Source organism: Ammospiza nelsoni, chromosome 12 (assembly GCF_027579445.1).
Source record: "Ammospiza nelsoni isolate bAmmNel1 chromosome 12, bAmmNel1.pri, whole genome shotgun sequence".
NCBI lineage: Eukaryota > Metazoa > Chordata > Aves > Passeriformes > Passerellidae > Ammospiza > Ammospiza nelsoni.
In genome coordinates, this window is record NC_080644.1 from 7,535,932 (window position 1) to 7,560,608 (window position 24,677).

The 24,677-nt window shown below is 49.5% G+C and overlaps 1 protein-coding gene across 2 annotated transcripts; it reads left to right on the forward strand.

The window, feature by feature from the left end:
* The first annotated feature begins 1,194 nt into the window (after positions 1 to 1,194).
* On the forward strand, positions 1,195 to 19,036 carry ASXL1 (ASXL transcriptional regulator 1). 2 transcript variants are annotated; one of them, XM_059480879.1, is made up of 12 exons: positions 1,195 to 1,316; positions 5,841 to 5,923; positions 8,975 to 9,083; positions 10,124 to 10,244; positions 10,319 to 10,413; positions 10,749 to 10,842; positions 11,118 to 11,270; positions 11,624 to 11,787; positions 11,883 to 11,979; positions 12,415 to 12,520; positions 12,922 to 13,537; positions 14,260 to 19,036. In XM_059480879.1, exons 1-12 carry the CDS (start codon positions 1,257 to 1,259, stop codon positions 17,125 to 17,127), a joined length of 4,566 nt encoding a protein of 1,521 aa, XP_059336862.1. In that variant the 5' UTR covers positions 1,195 to 1,256; the 3' UTR covers positions 17,128 to 19,036. The 2 variants fall into 2 exon arrangements, with proteins under 2 accessions (XP_059336862.1, XP_059336863.1); XM_059480880.1 differs by lacking the exon at positions 1,195 to 1,316 and adding an exon at positions 4,689 to 5,396.
* Positions 19,037 to 24,677: the final 5,641 nt, after the last annotated feature.

The window sequence follows — 24,677 nt, forward strand, 5'->3', positions numbered from 1 at the left end:
ATGAGTAGAGTGCAATGAGTATTGTAATGTGTGTGTATATGTGTGTATATATATGTGTGTGTGTATATGTACACACACACATATATATATATATATGTAGAAGGTGCTGATGCCTGCGTGTAGCACCCTGGGTACCAGAAGTGCTGGTGAAACCCTGCCAGAATCCCAGTCCATGGTGGGCCCCTGTAATGGGTGGTGCTGATTTAAACCAGTTTTTTATCCTTTATCAGTGCTGTGGGGAGAAGGAGCCTCGGAGTACAACCACGATGTCCAGAGAAGGGAAGTGAAGGTGGGGAAGAGTCTGCAGCACATGTCTTATGGAGGCAGGAGTGTTTACCCTGGAGAAGGAGGCTCCAGGGTGACCTTACCACTCTCTCCACCTCCGTGAAAGGAGGTTGTAGCCACATGAGAGTCGGGCTGTTCTGCCAACCAGTGCCAAGAGGACACAGCGTTAAACTGTGCCAGGGGAGGTTTAGTTTGGACATCAGTAAGAATTTCTTAACAGAAAGGGTCATTAGATAGATAGAAGGCGATGCCCAGGGAGGTGATGGAGTCACCGTCCCCGGAGGTGTTTAAGGAAAGGCTGGACGTGGCGGTCAGCGCCCTGCTCTGCTGGACATGGTGGTGTTGGGTCAGAGGTTAGGACTCGCTGATCTCAGAGGTCTTTTCCAGCCCAACTAATTCTGTGCTAACCGGGATGCTGGAACTCCGATCGCCGCAGCCCTCAGGGGCGGGGGCTCAACCTCGAGCCCTCAGCTCCAGCTCGGTCCCGCGGCCGCCCCCGGCCCGGGCGGTGCCACTTCCCCGCCGCGGCCATGCGGCGGCAGAGGCCTCTCCCGCCATGAGGCGCAGCGGCCGCCGGGACTTGTAGTCCGCGAGCTATAGCGGTGCTGCGCTGGTGTCATGCATTAAAACTACAACTCCCGGCAGTTCTTGCGGTTTGTTTTCCTTCAAACCAGCCCCAGGCCCGCCCCTCCATCCCCTCCCCTCCGGTCCCTCCGTGTCCCGCCGCGGCCACCGTCGCCGGGCCCCGCCGCCCCGCCCCGCTCCCGGCCCTTTGACCCCGTTGTTATGCCGGGCCCGAGCCGCCGCCGCCGCCGCCGTCTCCCGTAGCGCCCGGAGCCGCCCCCGCCTCGCGCCCCGCCCGTCGCGCCCGCCGCGCCCAGCCCGCCCCGGTCGCCGCCGCCCGCCTGCCGCCCGCGCGCCCAACGGTCCGCGCCCGCCGCGCCCGCCCGCGCGGGAGGAGGAGGAGGAGGATGAAGGAGATGAAGCAGAGGAGGAAGAAGGAGCGCACGTGGGCCGAGGCCGCCCGCCTGGTGAGGCCGGGGGGGGCGTCCAGGGAGGGGGCGCGGGGGCTCCGCCGTGCCTCAGGGCCTCCCCGCCGCGTCCGGCCCCTCCCCGAGTAACGGGGCCGGCGGCGCCGCCATCGCTCCTGAGGGGGTAAAAGCGGGGGCCGGGCCCGCCTGGAGGGCGCGGGCGGTGTTGCCGCTTCCCCGCCCGGTCCCGCGCCTTCCCGTGGTTCCCCCGGCGGCCGCTGTGGCCGGGCTCTCCCGCGCGGTTGTTTTTCTTCCTCAGCCCGGTGCGAAGGAGCTGCGACCCGGGGCGGTGCGAGCGCGGCCCCCGGCCCTCGGTGGCGGAGCTGCCCCCGCCGGGGTCCCGCGGCCTCCGCCGGGCGGGGCTGCAGCGGGTCCCGGTGTGGGACGCGGGAGGTGCCCCCGTCCCGCTGCGGTTCCGTGCGTGCCGGGCAGCGCTGCGGGCACGGTCCCGCTCGTTCTCTTCCTTTCAGATGGGTTTAAAGCTCCGAGCGAGGAACCGGAGCCTCCGGAGAGGGCACGGCCGCTGTCAAAAGTTTCTGGTTTAATTACCGAGGGTGCGGGTCCTTCTGTGCACCGGCAGCGCCCCAGGGCCGGTGGCGAGTGCTGGGCTGCTGTAGCAGCAGCTGGGCTGAACATCCCTGAATCAGCCCGTATTTGGTCACTTTTGGGTTTAGGGGATGTGGCCATTGAGATGTCTCAGTCCTTTTGTCTTAAAGAATTTCCTTGTTGAAGGCTTCAACTTCCCAGCCCAGCTCTGCCCTGATGATGTCTGTGGGAATGCCATTGTCGTTGCACTGGGAGGAAGGTGACTTCTCTCTGTGAAGCCTTTGAGCTGGATCTGTCTTCAACCTCGGTTATGAAGTAGGAAATCTAAAAAAGATAAATAACTTCAGTGTCTTTCAGGGAGCTAGTTAGAGGTTTGATTTAAGGGCTGCATGCCGAGGTGTTGGAGCTGGCTGGAATTTGAGTGGAAGGAGCTGGCTCTCTCCTGGTGACACAGTGACACAGGTACAGCAGTGCCAGGGATGGAGTGAGGGATGATCCAGCTACTTGGATGTGAATGGATCCCACAGTTCCTCCCCACAGCCCTGTCAGTGGTGTATTACTCATGAGGATACATGTATTCCTTCTGTGTAGCCCCTGGCCTTCTGGAGAAATGGATTTATAGAGCTTGAGGGTAGTTTGTTTCCTTGTTTTTTTCTGTTGTGTGTGTTTGCTTTGTTTTGCCAGCCCAGGTTATATATTGAAGCATGTAAACATTCAGAAGGAACAGTGTGGCTGAGTCCAATGAGGCTCATGTCTTGTACTGAGGATGTTCAGGATAACTCTTGGTGCTTCTGAGTAAGATTTTTTTGGCTATTGGAATGTTTTCTTACTGCTTGCCAGGAGAAAACCTAATCAGACAAGCATCTGACTTCCAGCAACTTGCATCATCTTTTGTGTGTAAATGATAATATTTTAGATCCATGTGGCTTTGCTTGAAAAACTGGAGAAGGGCATAAAGCAGCTACTGTGGAACTTCACAGCAGGAGCCTGGTGGTCTCATTCTCCATCTTGTATTTCTCCTTGGGATCCAGGTTCTTTGGACCACGTGTGTCCCTGCAGATGGCAGAGATGCTTTCCTGGCAAGTGACCCTGGGGGCAGAGGCTGTGCTGTGTGACCTTGCATAAAGTCAGCTCATTCAAACATCCTGAACTCTGAGAGTGAAAAAACCCAGCATTTATAGGCTGCCCAAAGCAGCACATGAGCAGTCACCTAATACACCTCATCACCTTGTGTGATGGGGAAGGCATTTCTTCACACAGTTCCTCTCACCTGTCTTCTGGCCAGCACCTCAGGCACGGTGGGTGCATGAGATGTCTAAGCCTCAACAGCATCTTAGAGCCATTGATGAACCAGAAATAGAACGATCTCATACTAGATTATCCACTTAAAGAGACCTACAGTTGCGTAGCTGCACTTGCAGCTTGCAGGACTGATTGTAAATCCACTAAAAATAGATCTTTATTTCACACTAGGCTTACACATGCTCCCTGTCAAAATGCTTTTAATTTCCCTCTCTGACGTGTGCTGGTGTATTTTGTATTCTGCTCAACGTTTCTGAGAATCGCAGGCAAAAAATGTTCTTCATTGCTCCTCCTACAGAGCCAAAACTCTGCACGTTCCATAAAATAAACTTTAAAGGTTCATCTGGATGCCCAAAGCCATGGCAGGATCCCACATGTGCTGTCAGAGCTAGATGACCAGTAAATTGAGGAAGTGATGTAAACTTCCATAATTAGGGGCATAGGAACCCTCAGCTACCACTGCTGTAAATAGTGAGTGGGGAAAATTCTGTTTTGGGGGTAAGGTGTAGCCAATATTGAAGTTGTAGCTCTGGGTGGAGAACTGATGTGGTGCTGGGAGTGTCAGGCTGGGGAGGGATAGAAGGGCAGTGCTGGAGACCGGGATTTGGTGTCTGAAGCTTGCAGGATCCTCTCCTCCAGTTCTTCCACTAAGTGCTCTGTATACTTAATACAGCTCTTGATTGGAAATTGTTCCCCTGAGCATAGATTCTTTTATCTGTATGTAAATGCTCTTTTGTGCTCAGTTTTAGGCCACATACTTCACTTGCTGTGTCTGTCACTGCAGAGAGGTTTGAATAATTCCCTGATTTTTGGAACAGACGTGTTGTATTTTGCTGAACTCCCTGGGCTCAGGAGCAATGAGTTTCCTGTGTCAGCTGTCTGCAGCCTCTGCGTGATGGGGTGACAGCTCAGGAGGGAGGCATGGAGACCTTGTAACCTATGGGGGGAGCAAAAAGTGTGATGGAGCTGTATGGAATTTAATTAGTTTACTCTCTCTGAATATGGCTCATCACTTGCTTTGATTTTTCTTTACACTCTTTGTGTTTTCATTGGGTTTTAACTCAAGTTAGTTCTCTAATTCTCTTCCCCATGAGGTTCTTACCTCATTCTCAGAAGCTTGTGAGCTTCAAGCATCTGCAGAATACCTGTTGGGTGGATATGAGAGAAATTTCATTTGTAGAATCAAGATTTAGATTGGAAGGACCTTTAAAGATCACCTTCCCCTAGTGCAGGCTGCTCCAAGCCCCATCCACCCATATCACAACACACAGTTGAAGTGCAGAACTGCACTTGGGTTTTTCTTCCTTGTGGAGGGTGGAGATGGTCTGAGGTGCAAACGTTGGCCTGCACAGCTTTGGGGTGATTTTGCTCACGTCCCATTGGCGTCGCTGCTGCAGTGACTCACTTCTAGATGTTACTGATGAAAATGGGGCATCTGGGTCCTTCCTCTGGCTTCCACACCAGTCAGACTGAGAGACAGCACCGTGGTGCTGACTCCTAAAATGTGGGGACAGATGACACCGGGGCTGTGCGTCGTGTGGCCATGATGCTGGGGGAATTTAGACCATGGTTGTGAAGAAGTTCCTGAATGAATTCCTGCTGCTGCTTTCCATGCTTGTTTCAGACCATGGTCTGTGCCTGTCTCAGCCTCTCTTAGCTCGTGGCCCCAGGTCTATGGAGCTGGGTGCCTTTGCATTCCAAGAGCAGCCCTGTCTGCTGCCGGGGAAGGCGCGTGGTCAGCAGCTGTAGGGTAATCTGCTCCCAAAGAAACTGAGTGGTTTACATCTACTGCAGCTTATTTTTGCTCATTGTTTCCTGTTTATGTGGATAATCTTCTTATCCACAGAAATGTCCAGTCCTCTCTTTGAATCCTTGAGTTTTTGCTTCTAGACATTTCAGAGCAGTAAGTTCCACAGGCTTAAAAAAATAAAGTAATAACCTCTTTACTTCTTTGTGTATAAGTGACAATTCTATTCTTGATATAATTTATGAAAGGATGAGTTGTTTTTTATTGTGTTGCCTTTTAATACCTGATTTTCTTCATTTTATTTCAAAAGCAAGCTGTCTTAAGTCTTTTTAGTGTCTCTAGCCAATTTTTTTTCCCAAATCCTTTACTGTATTTTTTGTTCTTTTCTGAATTCTGTCCTTCTCTGACACGAATTCTGACTCTTAACTTGTGGTTCCCTTCCTGGGATGGAGTGAAGAGGAAATGAATGCAGTAATCTGAGGAAGGTACAGTATTGGATTATATAGCTGCACAGTAATACTTTTAGTGACAAAAAACCACTGGATGCTTTGTGGAGAGGTAGGAAAAGGTTTTACATTGTTACAGGTCACCACTGTTCAGTTTGGAAGGTTTATGTGGCAGCAGCTCCATCTAATGTATACTGAAGTCTGGTAAAGCTTCCATTGGGTGGGGTCAAGACCAAATTCTGCTGCTTTTTCTCCTTCATGATTATATTTCAGTTACTTGGGGAAGAGATGAAGGTGAAGCCTTTTGTGGCTTTGATCCATGTTCACCAGGATCTTGAGGTAGCCTGAAATTTGACTGTGTGTCTTTGCAGGTGAATCAAGCTTGAAGGGGCAAACTATTGGGTCTGGGCCACAGCTGATGGAGTAGTTCTGGGAATGTAGAAGCCAGTTCTGTAATGACACTTGGTCTTTCTGTCTTTTCAGGTGCTGGAAAATTACTCAGATGCTCCTATGACCCCAAAACAGATTCTGCAGGTCATAGAGGCTGAAGGTCTAAAGGAAATGAGGTTAGTATTGATGATTTTGTCTAAAGCAGTGTGCAGCATGGGGGAGGCAGTGTATGAAGGCTGGTGTTGCTTCATACAGTTCTACCTCATCCCCAGCCCACTTTGCTTCCCTTTTTCTCTTTTCAGCCTGGTAATTTCAGATGACAGTACAGACGTTTATATACAGATTGTGAGGGTTTCTTTTTCATTGATAATAACTGGAAAATGTTCTTGGATTTTTAGATAATATACAGAGTCCCTTCATCCATCTATTGCAAAGTAAATGCCTCTTGCAGATCAGGCCCCTGCATTGTACTGTACTTACCACTCACTCCCATGGTTCTCACATAAGTAGCTCCCAGCTACAATAGTTTCTGCTATTGTGACTTGAGTTTGAGAACAGTTTAAGTTTGATCTCCTCTGATGCTTCATTTCTAGAGCAGACATTATGTTTTAGAAGAGACAGTCTTCTCCATGTCACTGGCTTGTACTCAGATTCTTCAGCACCAGGAGAGCCCAGCTCACATCTCATGGTTGTGGCTCTTGACATTGTAGGAGGAGATGCCCATCTCAGAGTGGATTTCATGTAGAAAAGAACCTGATACAAAGCCTTGGAAAGGGCAGAAGTGGGAGACTGCTTTCCTTGGTTAAGTTCCTGTGAGCTTCCATCTGTTTCCATGACAGTAGTAGAAATACAGAGTGTCTTGCAGCTCAAAGAAAGTGGGTAACTGTGATAGTCCAAATGCCTCAGTTGCTGCTGCCTGGCAAAAAAAAAAAAAAAAAAGGAGGTTTGACTACCAGAGACATGAAAAGCTGCTGTCCAGTGATGGACTTCTGACAAATCCAGATGCAAGGGCTGTTTATAGTCTTGCTTCTCCCTGCCTTTGTTTCTGTGGACTGTTTTCACTGTGGTATTTGCATTTCCTGAACCTGTACTTTACCCAACTACAGAAGGTAAACTGATTTCTTCTGGGACCTAAATGTCAGCTTGTTTCTGCTCCTTGTTTCTGTGAAATCAGGAAACAGCTGGGGTGTTTTGAATAGTGAAAATCAGTGACGTGTACAGAGGTGCTGGGTGTGGGACCTGCTGTTGTTTGGAGAGGCATGAGGCTGGTGTGTGCTGCTGCATCAGATTTGGAACTGTTGGAACACCCACCTTCCATGGGCTACAAGAAGGCTGGGGAGGGACTTTTCACAGGGGCATGTAGTGAGGGGACAAGAAGCAATGGACTCAGGTGAAGGAGGGAAGATTTAGATTGGATATTAGGAAGAAATTCTTTGTTGTGAGGGTGGTGAGGTCATGGCACAAGTTCCCAGAGAAGCTCCATCCTTGAAAGTCTCCGAGGCCAGGCTGGACAGGGCTTGGAGAAACCTGGTCTGGTGAAAGGTGTCCCTGCCCAAGGCAGGGGATTTGGAACAAAATGGTATTTAAGGTCCCTTCCAACCCAAAGTGTTCCATGATTCTGTGATGCTTTCTGAGATCTTCTCTGGTTTGGATATGGGCAGTGATTTCCGTAGAAATCAGACAGATTTTAATGAGGATCTTCATAAGGGGAGCTTTGCTTTAATCAATCTTCTGCAACTCTCTCACATAAGTCATGTTACCCCAGCAGGCAGTTGAAGATCTCTGTGCACAAGCTGTCCCCTGCCAAAGATAATAGCAGGGCTCTTCACACACATAAATTATCCTGTGCTTTCCCAGTTTTTACAAGTGACCTGTCACACTTGTGTAAGTAAAGACCAGACTTTGGAACGTGTGTCATGTTAAATCCCACAAACCTAACTCATTCCTTTAAAGGTCGATGGTTTCCCTTGGGATATCTGCTTTTCCTTCCCTGGTCATTAATTCTCTGCTTAAAGAAAAGATTGTTTTCTTCAGAGTGTGATGGTTTGCAGGATAAGGGCAGTGAGCCTGTCTGGCTGAACGTGCAGCAGGCTTTGCTGGTGATTGTATAGAAGCTCTTCCTGAAACTCCATTTCCTGAAGGAAATGTGCTCAGTGCCTTGAGATGTTTTTCCTTCTGAATCAGTTCTGAGGTGGGGCTCCCTGGTTGGGGGGTCATGGTGCTCTGCTGGGAGGGCTGTGTTCCATGCCAGGCACTGACATTCCCATGAGCCAGTACCATGCTGAGTTTAGCTCCTTGGTAGAGTTTTAACTGCTTGGTTTTTTTCTTGTTTTGGGGAAAATTACTTAGTTTGCTGTTTTAAGAGAGCTGTGTGGCTGGTGAGTGTGCTTGGAGTGTCTGGTAAACACAGAGGAGAAAACACTGTCTAACAGGACAGAAGGCTGGAAATTTTGTTCACATGATCTGAAAGTGATACAGGGTAACTTTGCCTGTTACAGTGGAATGTGAAGAAATGTCCAAAACCCAGGCACGTACAGGGTGCAAACAGAAATTCTATGTTTTCAATTTGACAGTGATTTTCTTTGAAATATTTTATCTCAGTCCAGTTTTCAGTTTCACTTTTACTAGGAATGCAGTCAGTAGTGCTGTAATGTGTCTTCCAGACAACTTTCTGCCCGTACATGTGGGGCTTACTGGAAAACACCATATTACGTGGCACAGCAGTTCCATCAGTGTGAGTGTAGGATGGGGCTTTAACCAGGGAGTTGTGTAGGAATTAACAAATGAGAGCATCAGAGCCTTTGTACTGAGCTCTGCTCGAGTAGTTTGGTCAGTGACATATCAGGGAGACATTCCAGTAGCATGTGTGTCTGTAGTTTGTTACATGTTTCTGCTGCTGAATAAATCTGGGTGTTTTAAAAAATCAGTCCAACACTGAAGGATTCCTGGAGAGGAGAGGAGGAAACAGATAATGAAAGTTAGAAATGTCTAAAAACAGATGAGCATAGCTCTAAAATTGGTGTCACATTTACTGTTGGCTGTGATGTACAAGGCTGATGTACAGGTCAGAATGAAACCAGTGACACTGTTCTTACTGTCCTATAAAGTTTAAAGCATCACGTCTGTTCCCCTCATCAGCTAAAGGATGCCCTTTTAACCACCTCTTTCAGGCTGTTTTCTTGATAATCTATTTCCTAAGCTCTGTCTTTTCTCTGTCTCTGCTGCAGTGGCACATCTCCCCTGGCCTGCCTCAACGCCATGCTCCACTCCAATTCCAGGGGAGGTGATGGGCTCTTCTACAAACTGCCTGGACGCATCAGCCTTTTCACACTCAAGGTAAATGCTGAGCTCTGCTCCTAGCTGAGGGCCAGGGGTGAGTTCTGCTCCCTGTGCACGGCTGTGTGTTACCCTGTCACTGAGCATCATAAGCAGTGAGATCATCATGTGAGAGAGGGTCTGGAATTCATTATTTCCTTGGAGCTTGTACCTTTCAGCTGTATTCAGCCATCTATGATAAATTCTTTAAAAAACCCCAACTGTTATTTCTTGAATCCTCTTACTTCATTACCTGGTGTCCAGCTCAGGTGGCTGCTCCTCAGAACAGATCTGTGCACTCCCTTGCTGCCAGCCACAAGAGAAAACAGCCAACCAAGGAATTGGTCCAAGAGCTTGTAGCGACAAGTAAAATCTTGATAGGAAAATGTATATTCATTTTTCTGGCTGCTTGTTCTGTGTTCCACTACATTCTGTGTTATTTAGCATCAGTATTTTCCTCAGATCTTGAAATCTCTCTGGAATACTTTTTTATTTTTAGTTTATTGTTCCAGTAATATTAAATATTGAAAATATTTCTGGTCCTGAGGTTTTCTTTTGCATTGTTTTGTACTCTTGGATTCCCTGATAAATATCAGCTTGATCTCAGCTCTTTCATTTCCATCTTCTTTTTGCTATTAGAAACTCCTGTTGAATTGACACATTTTGCTGAAAATAGATGGCATTGAAATTGCTTTTATTGTACAAGTAGAAATACATCTCCTAAGCTTGCTCTCTTAGTGTTTGGCCACTCTGATGCTTCTCTTTAATACAAACTCATTACTTATAGAAAATTATAACATATTATGAACCTTTCTATTAAATTAATTATTATTAACCTGGTATTTTGGGTATGTGTTACTTGTCTAGGAAGGGGCTATGAAGTGCTCTTAGTTTAGGTGACTTCTGTTCCGCTGTGAGCCCAAATATACTTTAAAATCCCTTTTTACATCAAGGATTAAAATAGGGAAAAAAATGAAGGTTAAAGTGTACCCAGTTAACCATTGGTGTAGATTTAGGAGGGAGGGAGGGCTGTAGCCACCCCACTTCTGTTCCCCCTCTAGAAAGATGCCTTGCAGTGGTCCCGGAACCTGTCAGTGCCAGAAGGGGAGGAGCTGGAGGACACAGCAGATGCAGAAAGCTGTGGGTCCAACGAAGCCAGCACTGTGAGTGGTGACAATGATGGTAAGTGTCTGGTGACATTAACCTTAAACTCCAGGACCTACTTCTGTGTCTGACTGAGAGCTCATCTCTTTCAGTGTCTCTTGATGAAACTTCTTCTAACGCCTCGTGTTCCACCGAATCTCAGAGCAAGGGACCTGCTACCAGGGAGAGCTACAGAACTGCTTCCCAGGTAGGAAAAAGTGGAACTAATGGGAAGGATGAAGCCTTCAGGGGAGCTTTCATTACTATTGGGGTGGTATGACAGGGACTGTTTGTGCCTAAGTGCCCCAGAGATAGTTACGAGTCTGTATCCTTGGACAAGAAGTGGCAGAATGGTGAGGGATCATGTATGGGAAGACAATTTTGAATTCTGTGCTAGTCCTAAATATAGTGTTGCCTGAAGATTCAGCTAGGAGGAGCCAGGCAGCTCTTTTAACTGAGGAACATGCTGCTTAGAGGATTACTATACTCTTCCATAATGCCTTCATTCCTTTGTTTTGTTTTTGGTTTCTCTCTGGTCTGCAGACAACCAAACAGAAGAAAAAGACAGGTGTGATGCTGCCACGGGTGGTGTTAACACCACTGAAAGTAAATGGGGCACACATGGAGTCTGCCTCAGGTGAGCATGGCTTTGGGGGGGGGTCCTAATGACCTCACAGACCTCTCTCAGTCAGTCCCCAGTCATCAGTGTTTGCCTGAGAATTTCTGTAACACCTGCTGAGAATGAGTGAGACTGCAGAGCTGTGTGTGTGTTTAACTCACTCAAAATAGTTGGTATCCTGTAATAGCAGATTTGTTAGTAACAGAGAATTCCTGTATGTTAAACCAGGAATTCTCTCCCAGCTGGGCTTTGACTGGTCTTTGCATATTTTTATGATGTTGTTTTGCATTTAGGCTTCACAGGAAGGCACGCTGATGGGGAGAGCAGCAGCACATCCAGCAGCAGCAGCAGCTCCTTGGCCCTGTGCAAAACCAGCCTGCGCAGTAGGACAGAGATCAACAGGGATCCTCCACAGCTGCTCAGGGGCATCCGAAAGCCCACGGCTGGTATGTGCTCCTGGTGAAGGCAGAAAAATAATTGGTGGTGGTGAGGTCCACATGTATCTGAGAAAAGAGCACCAGGAGGCATTTGATGACCTGAGGTCACAAGCTGGGTTTTCCACCTTGAGTGCTAGTGATAACATTGTTTAAAAGATTGGCTGGTCTGAAGAGCAGCATTGAGAATGGTACCTGAATATGACAGAACTGTGACCTCATGTCAGAATTCCAGATGTGGGTTTATTAATTACAGTCTTTATCATGTCTCTTGCTCTTTTTGTTATTGCGGTTTGATATAAATTTCATGCTGAAATACTTCTGTACAACAATGTTAATTTTATTTGCCTGTCCTTAAACTCCAGGGCAAATGAAACGGAACAGGGGTGAGGATATTGACTTTGAAACCCCAGGCTCCATCCTTGTCAACACAAACCTGCGAGCGCTGATCAACTCCAGGACCTTTAACGCGCTTCCATCACACTTCCAGCAGCAGCTGCTTTACCTCCTGCCTGAAGTCGATAGACAGGTATGAGCACTCAGGTGTTTTCCCTTCCCTAATTACCTCTTCAGTGTGGAACAGCTGGAGCAGATGTTCTGTTTGTCCTGGCTCTGTCCTGCTAGGTGGGGGCTGACGGGCTGATGCGCCTCAGTGGCAGCGCTCTGAACAACGAGTTCTTCACCCACGCTGCACAGAGCTGGAGGGAACGGCTCGCTGATGGTGAGTGGCTTTGCTTTCCTGAGTGCCTGGGGAGTAGCTGCTCCTTTTGAAAGATTTTTGGTTTTCTTTTGCAGTTAATGAGTGGGAACTTAGTACAGCTTTGCTGTGTGTTGCCCCCAACTTTTTCTTTTTTTTTTTTTTTGTTTAAAATCAAAAATACAATTTCTTTTGGTCCCATGGGACCTTCAGCATTAAGTGGTGAAGGTGTAAAGTAGTGCCAGACTTATTTTTTCTTGAAAGGTGGCCTGTCTGTTAAAATATTATTTTTCCTGGAGCCACAGGCACCATGTGGATCCAGATTAGGATGGGGAGCAGGGTGTTAACAGCAGGTCTGCCTTTCATATATTTAGCTGCTGTACAGTTCAAACACTAGAGGTTGCATTTGCAGAGTGAGTTTTGTTTGGAACTGAATTTCAATCTCTTGCTTCCATGTAGGTGAATTTACCCATGAGATGCAAGTTCGAATCCGGCAGGAGATGGAGAAGGAAAAGAGAGTGGAGCAATGGAAAGAGAAGTTCTTCGAGGACTACTATGGGCAAAAGTGAGAAATTTTACTTTATCCATGCTTATGCAGGTGGCAGAGTGTGTTTCTCTTTGTGGATACCTGAGCAGGTGCGGCATAAACTCCTGGAAAAACACGGGTTGTGGGGTGAATTGTTCCAGCTGTTGTTCTGGGAAAATCCTTAGTGGGATTAGCTGGGTTCAGCAGAATTTTGTAGCCCATTTCTTCTGTTTCCAAGAAAAGTTGATGGTATTTTCCATCACAAATTTTTGGGGTTTTTATTTCATTCCATGTGATAGCAGTGTGGAATGTGTGGGTTCTTCCCTTGCAGGGTGAGTGAATGAGGCTTTGATGACTCTCTGCCCATGTTGGCACTATTCAGTAACACTGAAATTGGGGTGAGCTTTAGCTTTGAGCTGGCTTTTGTATTTGCATTATAGGTTGGGCCTGACCCAGGAAGAATCCCAGGCGCAGAATTCAGTGCAGGAGGACGCTGAGAACAGGACAGAGCTGTCTGTTAAAGGAGAAGCGAGGCTGCCGCGCGGGCCGGCCACGCGCCAGAGGGACGGGCGCTTCCGGAAACGCTCCCGGGCCGACCTGCGCTGCCGGGCCAGGAGGAGCCTGTACAGACTGAGGGAGCCTGAGCACACGGAGACTCCCAAAGAGCCTGCTCCCGTGGGGCCAGATCCCTCACTTCATAAAGAGCCAAAGCCTGAGACAGACCTGAAGAAAGATGATCTGACCAGCTCCTCAGCTGCAGGATTGAAGGCAGAGTGTACTGAACTGCACCTCTCTCCAGAGACTTCCAAATCAAACAGCAAATCTGAAGATCCATCATTGGCAGCTACCAGCAGAATTCCCAGTTTGCCCCAGGAGAACTCTGCTCAGGAGTCCAAGGAGCAGAAGAGGAAAAGCTTTGATGAGGCTGCCTCTGCGTCCTTCCCCGAAAAGAAGCCCCGGCTTGAAGATCGTCAGTCCTTTCGTAACACAATTGAAAGTGTTCACCCAGAAAAGCCACAGCCTACTAAAGAGGAGCCCAAAGTCCCACCCATCCGGGTAAGAGCGAGCTTTAGAGCTGCTGTATCTCAGGGCTGCCGTGCTCAGTAGTATCAAAACATTATTAAAATGTCAAGTGTTGCCATCTTAAGGGAAGGAGTCGAAGGGTTTCATTGGTAGAGCTGGTGAAGTGCCTCTGACTGCCAGGGTTTGCTGTCGTATTTAGACAGGCAAAGAATGGAAAATCATCCCAAGGTCTTTGCACAAGAGCGCAGGGTAACCTTGACTTACTCCCTTCATTTGCATTTCTGTGGCTACAGAAACACTGCCTGAAATGAGCTGACTGACTGCAAAAGACCTTGAAATTGTGTTCTTTATCCTGTCTAGTTTCTGAGTTCTTTTCCTTTGCATTTGGACAGAATCTCAGTGTTCCTCCTGACTTTTTCCATGTTGACCAGGATACCCATTTTGGTAGGTTCAGGGCAGTCATCCTGGTGTAGAGAAGACCAGTTTGATCTCTGAAGACGTGAATATAAATAACTTATTTCATATTTGCCTGCAGCCTCTGGTAAAACAATATTAGTGTGAGCTGAGCTTTACAGATCAAAGAGCAGAGGTTGTGGGATCGTGCTGCTTCTCTGCCCAAATTAATTTCAAGTTGAGATTTTTGTTGAATTTTTGTGCTAAGAATTGTGATGAGCAGTTGCCATCACAGTGAAATGAAACACATTTCACTGGAGACGGGCAGTGTTAGAACTTACCACATTTTCCTTTTCTTTCAGATTCAACTTTCACGTATTAAACCACCCTGGGTGGTTAAAGGTCAGCCCACTTACCAGATCTGCCCCCGGATCATCCCCAGCACGGAGCCCTCCGGCCGGGGCCGCCCCGGGGCCCGCACCCTCGCAGACATTAAGGCCCGTGCTCTGCAAGCCCGAGCCCAGCGCGAGGCCGCCACCGCCGCCATCGGAGGAGGGGGTGGCCCTGGTGGGGGGAGAGGCTCCGAGGAAGGAGGCGGTGGAGGAGAATCCAGCGGCCGTTCCCAGCACAGGAGATCCAAGAGAGCTCATGGAAAACGTGCGTCAGATCTACAGCGAGCACAACTACAGCTGTCTGTTCATCTGAGCGAAGGGAAGGCTGACTCCAAAAGGGCTGCTCAGGAAGCCAGCGTGAATTCCTGCCTCTCTGCCACACAAGATCACTCTTCCTCAAAAAGCGAAAGGAGCAGCGTTCCAGGCTGTGCCACAGGGTCAGGGGACACTCAGCCTGGTGATGGGTCACCCAGGACACCGTTCTGTGGTTCTCTGACTGTATCATCCTTGGACAGTGCAACTCCTGAGAGGCAGGAGGAGAGTCCTGAGCAGTTCCTCCATGGCCCAAGGACCGAGCTCCCATCTTGTGCTGCATCACAGGAGAGCACAAAGCTGGGATGTGTGGTTCCTGTGGTGACCAGTGGGTCGTGTTCTGGGGGGCAGGGAGCTGGGGTCAGTGCCACGGGACACAGGGCTGTGGTGGAACTTGGAGATGTTGGTGCTCCCACCGTACAGCTGGATTGTCCTTCTGATGTAAAGCAAAATTCCTCCAGTTGTCCTTTTCCACCAGAATTGTCATCGGGTGTCTCAGAACGCCATGATCCAGAGAAGGTGTCTGGTTTTAGATATAACAACTGCCACACATTTCTGGAAAAAGGTGTTGCTGATAATACCTCCAAAACAGTGACTGTTGGAGTGAAGAAAGCGATCCCTGCAGTGTGTGACACTGCAGAGCTGCAGGCAGGGAAAGGCAGTGATGGCAAACTGAGTAATGAGGAACAAAAGGCAGAGGCTCTGCTGCAGCCCTCTGTGCATGGTGACATTATTTCTCAGAATAGGATAGATACCTCTGAAAAACTCCTGCAGCCAAGGGAGAGGTGCCCCAGAACCGAACCAGAAAATACACATCAGCCCCTGGAAGAGACTCAGGAGTTGAAGAGAAGTGGAGATGAAGAAATACAGAGTACACACAGTGAAACAACAGACACTGCTTCTGACTGGGAAGGGGACATGGCTGATGAGAATGTGGAGGTGGAGATGTGTTTCAGAAGTGTCAGCTGTAGGGAGGTGGCTGGGAAAGGCTCTTCCTGTCACAGCAGCAGTGAGAAACGCAATGGGATTAGGTCAAAATTGTCTGTGGAGACAGAGAGTCCAGCCTGTTCTGGGGACTTGGTGGCACCCCCACCTCAGAGATGGGGACCCCAGAAAACCGAGCGTCCGGCCAGCTCTGCTCGGCCTGTGTCCTCCATCGAGACCAACAACCCTTTGGTGATGCAGCTGCTGAAGGGGAAGCTTCCACTGGAAGAAGTTCTGCCAGTGTCTCACGTCAACATCAAGCTGGAAATTGCACAACCAGTGCTGCAGAAGCAGTCAGAAAGCCTCTCCCTGCAGCTGGACAGAGGCAATGGTCACTATTTTGGCAAAGACTCTTCTCCAGGTGTAGGAATAAAGATGAGTGCCCAAAGCAGGAGCGATGATGTTCGCTCAGTGAGATCTTCCAAAGATCCCCAGGAAAAAACCTGTGGATCAGGAGCAGCATTACCTGGTGTAGAGGATCAGGCTGTCCCAGAAAAACATTCCAAAGTTGGTGTGACTTTAAGCTGCCAAGACCAACTGGCAAATGTGGCAAGTACCTCTCTGAAGTCTGAAGATGGGGACCCTCGGGAAAGAACATTTTCTTCCTGTAGCTTTGAGGAGCAGAAGGAGTTGCCCAAGGTCCACCGGATGCCACAGCACAATCCGTTACCAAGTGTCACAGCAGGTAAAAGCCCAGAGAAGCTGAATGCCTCTACAGGGCCTCAGTTTTTGTCTCCAGGTGTAACTTCTCTTGGACCAAATCAGACAGGAGGTGCATTGGTCAATAAAAATTACAGTGGGGTTCAAGGCAAAAAGCTCTTTGGTTCTGGTTTTCCTTCCAGCCCCAGCGTGAGGCTGCATCACTCCAGGGCTTTGGAACACAGTTCAGCCATGGAAACCTTGTCCCCTGGCAAACAGATTGCCTTGGACAAGGGCTGTGCACTGGGAGAAGGAATCCCAGCTGCCAGGGAGGAGTGGACTTCAAAGCAGCACAGCAGCACCGCGGGAGGGATCAGAAGTGAGAAGGTGCTGGTGTGTGGCAGCCCAGCCAAGAGCAATGCAGAGAACCAGGGGGATGTGGCCCAGCAGCCCACGGAACTGGCTGAGCACACACAGAAAGAGCCACTTGTCATGGACTGGCCCTTCTTTAAGTTTTCAAGGGATCCAGGAAAAGGACAGTGTCACCCTTTGGAGCCTTCATCCATCCCCTCTCAGCTCAATATCAAGCAGGCTTTTTATGGGAAGCTTTCAAAGCTGCAGCTTAATTCCACCAGCTTTAATTATTCATCCAACACTCCGGCTTTCCCCCGAGGCCTTGCTGGGAGTGTGGTGCAGCTCACCCACAAAGCGAACTTTGCTGCGAGCCGGAACACGGCCCTGGCTGTGCAGATGTTTGCTGACAGCAGCAGTGTTGATGAGATCTCGTTCCAGTGCTCGTGCAGCCTCAAAGCCATGATCATGTGCAAAGGCTGCGGCGCCTTCTGCCACGACGACTGTATAGGACCCTCTAAGCTCTGTGTATTGTGCCTTGTGGTGAGATAATAAATTATGGCCGTGGGACAGGTTGTATATTCAGTGTGTGTATTTTGATAACGACTGATCCTAACGCCTGTACACAAAGTACACAAAGTACTCTCTGTTCATAGTAGAAACGCTGTTACACTTTGTTTTGGTGAGGAACGTTGAGCTGCCTTCCCACGGAGGTCCACGGTGCAGAGCTCATTCCTGCTGATGGGGACACCCTGCTCTGGGTGGGCTGTGCCCCATGGGAGCGATCCTGCTGCTTCCTGCTGTCATGGAAATTCCAGCTGTGCTCTGAGGCTGACGCCGGGGGGGAGAGGCCGATCGCTGTGGCAATCCCTGGACCTTGTGTGGAGGAAATCCTTACATCCAAAGGAACTGGAAGATGGTGTTTGCTATTTCAGGGCTGCACAAGGTGAGGCCCTACAGTCTTCCACTCTCCCCTTCTGCCATCTCCATTCCCGGTTTGTGTGGGAAGTGCTGCTGTGCAGTGAGTGTAAGCAGAAGAGCTGCCCTGCAGGGATGGTCCTGTGCAGTCTTTGGATGCTCCAGCAGGATGTGGTGCCCAGGGATGTGCTCTGCAGGTGGTTGTGGAGCCGTGTACAGCCCACCATGTGCCACATGGAACCCACGTGGAGGATGCAAGAAGAGGAAAAAAAATTTTGGGGCGAGTGCCAAGCAAATGCCTTCTGCTGGTCTGCAGGAAGCTGCGTGGCCAGGGAACTGTTCCTGGCTGAACTGGCCCAGCGGCTGTGCCTGCCTCCTTTGGCCAACTTCCACAATCTGCTGTGGAACACTGGAGGTTCTCTGGAGCTCAGTGATAGGGTCAGTGAGCTCTGCACTGCAGCTTTGTGGTGAGGACCTGAAACCCCACAGCAGCTGAGCACCTGCGAGCATCGAGCTGTGCATCTGTGTGACCATCACCTAACAATTAAAGCAGTGTTCTTTCCTCTTTTTTTATTTTCCTTTTTTTTATATATTTTCATTATTGGATGTATAAAGTGAGTTATTTGGCTCCTGTAAGTATCCTCTCTGCATCTGTTTGATCATATATTTATATGTTGTACACAGTACTGGCCAACTCTGTAAATGGATGTAATGTACATAGAGCATAAAGGGGTCTTTTTTTTTTTTTCCTTGGATTTCCAGGCTCTACAGCAGTATTGCATTAAAGTGGTATTAGTTATTGTCAGAGCCACCGTATTGTCAGTATTCCGTCTTGCCTGACATGAGGCTCACCACGCTGGGGTCTTGGTTCCCACAGCCTCCCCTGCAGCCTGGGTGGACTGTGCTGTGCAGGCTCAAGGATGACCAGGTGGGATTTGCTGAGCCGAGCTCAACTCCCCCATTGCTCATTTATGCTCTTGCCAGTTGTTGCTGCACCTGAGCTCCCAGGGCATGGCTGTACCTGCGCTGCAAGGAGGTGAATGAACATCCACGTGCATCCAGAGAGGGAGAGCAAAACTGCAATTCTCCTCCTCTCTGGAGCAATTCCTAATCAACAGTTAATTGCTTCAGCGAGGGGGAGAAGCCGCTGGCTTATTCAAGCGGGCAGTAGCAAGAATTTTAGGGAGTTTATTTTCAGTTTTTTCTTCTCGTCCCTTTTCCAGCTCCATCCTACCTCCCTTCACCATGCACTTTCTTTCAGCCGTGCAAGTTCCTCTTTCAGCCACAATCGCGAGGGGTGGAACAAGTTCAGTCCCTGAGATGGTTTTATCCTCAATGCATCCACCAGCCTCATGCCACGAGAAGGAGAGCCCGGTGCCCTGGCCTGGGCAGGGCTGCAGTGCCCTGGGGGCGAGCAGAGGTGTGGAACCTGCTTACCAAAGATGGGGAGCGGAGCAGGGGGCTGGCTCTGCCTCCTGGGGGCCACTGCAGTGTTCAGCTCGGACTGGTCTGGGGGGCAGAGCCCTCGGGGGGGCCTGCTCGTGTCTGTCCCTTGTGCTATTGGAAAAATAAACACTGTAAAATCTGCTTGTGTGGTTTCAGTCCTTTTCCTGAAATCCTCCTCCATTCTAAGGCAATGTGGCTTTTCCTTTCCCCTCTTTTAAGTGCAGCTGTTCCAGAGCTCTGCTCAAGTCACGGAGGGGAGGGGCTGTGTTGCTGCTTGGCTTTGTTAAATCTGGTTTTATGCACTTAGAGAGCACTGAAGATGGTGCAGCTCCTGCAGAGATGCTGTGTAGCTCTTGGGGAATGGACACCCTGGAGGCTCTGAGAGCCACGGGGGGCTGTGGGACACTGCAGGGCCCCCCACAGTCACAGGGGCTCCCTGCCCTGCTGGGGTGATGCCTGTGGGCAGCAGCACTGAGGCTTTTCCCCGTGTCAGGGCAGGTCCTGCTGATACTGCAGTCACTGTTGGATAAATGGATCTAAAAATGTTTCTCAAGAGCATAAATGTGATACCAATTACAGTTTATTGAAACTACTTGGAAACTCACTTTATGGCCAAGTCCTTTCTCTTTTTGGGGCAGTAAGGAAATAACGTGAATTATGATGTTTGGGTTCTGCAGGGTAAGCAGGGATCTCTTGCCTGGGGCTGTGGGAGTGCTGAGATCCTGTGGTGACACAATCCCTAACTCCCTGGCATTCCACAGCCATTGCAGAACTGCAGCCATGGCCTCACACACGAGCTGGGGCTGGAGCAGCAGATGGTCCAGCACCAGCATTTGGGGTGAAAAAAGACTTCTGTGGTTTTTGGTCATTCATTGATGTTCTGACTCTGGCAGGCTGTCTGCACACAGAATACCTGGATAATTTAAATAAGCTAAATACAGAGAATGCAGAAAATGAGTAGAGTTGTTACTTAGCCAAGCTTGGCTAAGCCAACTTAGCCAAGTTTGAAACTCAGTATTTAGTCCTTCCCTGTTTTACTGGGAAGGGGGGTGATGGCAGCAGGATTAGCTACCTCTGGAATAGGGGAGCATGGGGGTTTCAAGAGCAAAACCCATTAACGTCAGAATTTCACAGAGCAATACACTTTTTTCCTTTTTTCTCTCTCTGTGATATTTGTGTGCCAAGTAACAGATTTTCCTCTCTTGGCCCGGCTGCTGTTTGGCTCTGGCTCTGCCGTGCTTGGTGGGGACATCCTGGATCAGTCTGGCCAGGGGGCTGTGGAACCCTCAGCAGGTGATGCCAACTGGTTTGCAGCTGGTGTGGCCTGGCACTGTTTATCCCTGTGCCCAGCCCTCTCCCCTGCTCCCTTGGAAAGCTGGAAGCAAAGCTCAGCCAGAGACTCAGTCACAGACCCGATGGTGTGAGGGACACAGGGCCACTGGTGCTGTGCTGCCAGACATTAATGAATTCTGTGGGTGCTCCGTTTGGGATGTGCTGTCCCAGGTGATCCTTTACAAGCACAAACACTCAGGTGGGTCCTCCTGGCCTCGCTTCATAGCAAATCCCAGGAAGGGGCAGCCCACCCCTCTGCCCAGCCAGCATCCCCACACCCCTGGGCAGCTGCATTTCCATGGAAGCTGCAAACCCCTTGGACCCTCTGGGTGTCCTGATGATCAAACCGGGAGATGGTATCTATACAGCGCTTGAAGAGGAACATTTATGGATGCAAAGGTTTATTATACTTAGTGAATAAAGCTGATAACGAAAAATCAGTATTTTCCATGAGGGAGAACTTTGCACAAACTTCAATGAAAACTTTTTTTTTTTCTTTTTCCTTTTTTTTTCTCACAAAAACCAGACACTTCACAAAATTAATTTTGTCAAAATATAAGTTAAGCATAAAACTGGTGCCTTGCCCCCTTTGCGAGTGCTGCCACTGCTCTCTCTGGTACCCACGCTGTCTGTTACGGAATGGAAAGCACAGCTTATGTCAACAGGAATGAGAGATGGTTTGGTTTGGTTTTTTTCTCTTCCTTTAAACACCTAAATTTAGATCCCGCTCTGGTGACTGATGGCACCAACCTCTCTCACAGGGCCTGGGGCGAGGGGCAGCGCTGGGGCCAGCAGCACCCAGGACAGTGGAGGAGAAAGCCCTTTTTGTTATACAGTGTTTATTAAGTAGATTCAGTCTTATATATGATATACAGATTCAAAAGAAAAAAAAAAAAAGGATTCCACATACTTATGAAATCAGTGCATTTAGCAAGTAATACCATGGAGATAACAGCTCGATTAACAGCTCATTGGTCTTTGTTAAGTGAGGGGACAGGGAGTTGGCCTGTGCTAATCATTCCACAAACAGAACAGAATTAAGTTGCATCACATATATAATAGACACACATTCTAAGAATTAAAATATTAAGCCACATTTACTGGAAAAATCCACAGTATATAACACAAATAACTCTTATCAAGCTCGTTGAGGAGGAAGTGCTCATCTGCTTAAGAGCCACATGAAGTTGCATAGGTGCCTATCTGCAAAAATATCATTTCCAAAGGAATCAATTGATTAAGCAATAAAGTGTCACCTTAGAAGCTGGATTAAGTGCCATACACTTTCTGTCTGAGCCCTCGGGGAAGCAGCAGCTTCCCAAAGAGCCTCTTCTGCCTCGCTGGGAGCCTCCCGTGGGACCGCGCTCCCACCTCCACCCCAAGCCAGCAGTGGCTTGGGTGAGCTCACCCCTTCCCTAAAGTATTCCCAATTCTGCTCAGGAGTGTTTCCCCCTGCTCCCCCACATCAGCTGGACCCTACGGGCAGCACTGTCTGCTGAGGAGGAGGATGAGGAGGCAGCAGCACTGCCCAGATCTGGTGCTTCAGAGCCCCGGATCAGCTCCCAATTGGAATTGCAGCCAATCCATAAAACTACTGGGGGGAAATAAAATACAGCAGCTTGTGCAAAACCCAAAATTGCTTAAAGGGCATGGGGGTTGGGTGGGGTGTCCCTGGGGTGGGCGCATGGCGTGGGTGGGTGAGGCTGTGGCTGGGTTAAGCAGATGAACTGGGTGAGGGGCAGCTTCCTCTTCAACAGCAGGTCTGGCAGAACACACGGGGTCGGGAGTTCTGTACATGTAAACAGTACACTTTCACTGAGTCCAAAATTAGGAGCAAAAATACAAAGGTTCACATTGGTCTTAGGTAGATACAGGCGAAGAACTGAGCTGTGCAGCTCCGAAACAACCGAACAAAAGTTTCTAAAGCACCACTAAATTATATAAAAATCAGACCATGGACGGATTGTAGTTGGTGTCTGGTGAAATACTATGCTACCTTGTAAAAAGTTTTACAAAAAATTACAAATCAAAAGTATATTAACCCTCTGAGTTCAAAGCAGCATTTTTTTTTTTTTTCATGAACTGGTACTAAATCCGACGGCCGCTTCGGCAGAGAAGTGGCCCTTGGGATCGGGGAGGTACAAGTTACATCTGCTCACAACCCCGGGAACGCTCTCCCATGGAGAAACAGCGTCATGGGAACCGCACATCCAGGGCAGGGTGGGTGTGTTGAAATAAAATTAAAAAAAAAAAAAAAAAAATCTATTTTTTTCGACCAGTGATCAGCTTTTCTTAACCAAACCCAAGACCATTCAGACCATTTGCTAACCCAGCATTCTCCTTCCACCTCTCAGATATCTGGAAAGCCGGTGTATTCTGCTCCTGCTTGTTCCTTCTTGATGAGAACCTGGACTAGCAATTCCTGACCCCGTCCTGCCCAGTGAGAGCGCAGGAATGTGGCTGTGAACAGTCCTGGAGCACAGGGAGAGCCATGGTGGAGCACGGAGCAGCTGCAGAGCATGGAGATGTCTGTGGAGCTCATGCCAAAGGAACCAGAATGCTGTGGCTCACCAAAAAAAAATTAAAAAAAAAAAAAGAAGAGAAAAAAAAAAGAAGGGGAAAGAAAAATAAAAAGATCCCTGACAGAAATTCTGAGTCAATCCCGTTTGTTTTAAAACTTGTCCCAGATGTGGCTGTCACCAGGGCTTTGGGAATCTGAGTCTGTACCATTCAGCTGCAGGTATGAATCAGGTGCTGGGACAGGGTGGTGTTGGGCACCCTCCTCACGACGCGGCCTCGGTGTCCTCTACAGCAGTTTGACCACGAGTGAGAGCTCCTGAACTTCCACATGTGCCGAGACAGGTTCAGAGGTGATCAGGAATGACTTGGATAAATAAAACTTAACCCAACTGTGGCTGTTGGTGGTCTGTCCATGTGCCCCCGGGTTACCTCTGTTTCAGTACAAACTGATGGCAAACTTATGGCTAAAGGTTCCTCTGCCTCTGCTGAGGAGGGAGGCACCGGCGTGGCTGGGGGACCACGGAGAGGGAGAATCCCGGGACAGCGATTGTCTCTGCCTCTCCTGCCTGAACGGTAAGACTTTCACAAATGGCTGCAGTTACAGATTTTGTCAAAGGTTTGTTACTTCATGGTATTCACACAAAAATAAATATTTACATAAATTCCAAGTATGGGAGGATGCAGTGGACAAACCAAGCAGGCTTCTGAAGTGCTGGGGAAAGTGTTGAGTCTGAGCCCTGGCTGGGGGCTGGCATGCCCGGGGCACCCTCTCCACGCTCGGCAGGAGGAGATGGGGGTGGCCACGATGCTCCAGGTTCCAGCATCGGGTCAGGTCTAAGAGCCACCATCACCTCGTCTCTGCACTGATCCCTCAGCTGCACCCCGCGGCGAGGGGCTGGGTCCCTTTTCTCCAAATGCTACGGAAAGTTTAAGGTTTGGGGAAAACAGTCAATGCAATGTTGATCCCTTCTGCTGTGGGACCAGGCACACCTGGCCTCAGGAGCCAGCAGCTTTTTCTGTTCTGAGACTAAGAGCAGGGTAAAGTTTTGTTTTTCTTCCAGTGTGTGGATCATCATAGGGTACAGAGGGTACAGGGGAACTGCCCAGGCCCACTCCTGGCCGGACCAGCGGCTGCTCAAGCCTGTGCCACCAGCATTGAGCCCTGGAGCTGCAGCCCCCGGCCACTGGCTCCAAGTGGCCAAAAACTAAGATAAAAACTGACTCCAAACCAAGAAAGTTCCTACCTACAAAACAGCTTTACACTTATCAGATTTCTATCTCATGGTGTGGACTTCAGCCAGGTTGGGGGGGCTGCGGGGGACAGGGAGCAGCGGGACCCTCGCTGGTCTCTGCACAGCTCCAGAGCACGTTGCAAGGCTGGGCTGGGCTCAGCACCCCTGGCCGGAGCGAGGTCCCTGGGTTAGCAGCACTGGCAGTAGGTATTGCACTGAGCAAAACGAAGTGCATCGTCGTGGGGGGGTGGAAACAGGGCAGAATGGTCATTGGACTACGGTTCTTCCACACTTTGGGAACCGTGGGCTTGTTCCAGGACTGTGAGCAGGGAGGGGGAAGGATCCTGGGCCCCGGAGAGGACTTTGTCAGTTCTGCTGCTCAATGCTGCCCAGAAGCGGGCGGTCACCACTCCAGCTGAGCTCTGGGCTGAGCCCTGGGGCTGCCCAGCCTCACACCCGCGGCACCGGGCGGTTCGGCCCCCGCGCTCCCCGGGGCTGGCTGCAGACGGAGCGGAGCACGGCCGGGCGCAGCAGGACCCAGCCGGAGGTTCCAGCCTCCTCGGCACGATCCCCATGTCTGCAGCACCCACTGACCCCCAGCACCGGCGCTGCCAGTCCTGGAAGAAGCCCACAATGGAGTGTGAGGTAGAGTAC

Bases quoted from the DNA above. Each gene is read 5' to 3' on its own strand.
- ASXL1 (XM_059480879.1), top strand. From the start codon at position 1,257: ATGAAGGAGATGAAGCAGAGGAGGAAGAAGGAGCGCACGTGGGCCGAG. The intron at 10,843-11,117 runs GTGAGCATGGCT...TTTTGCATTTAG, and splicing joins ACACATGGAGTCTGCCTCAG to GCTTCACAGGAAGGCACGCT. The intron at 12,521-12,921 runs GTGAGAAATTTT...TTTGCATTATAG, and splicing joins GAGGACTACTATGGGCAAAA to GTTGGGCCTGACCCAGGAAG.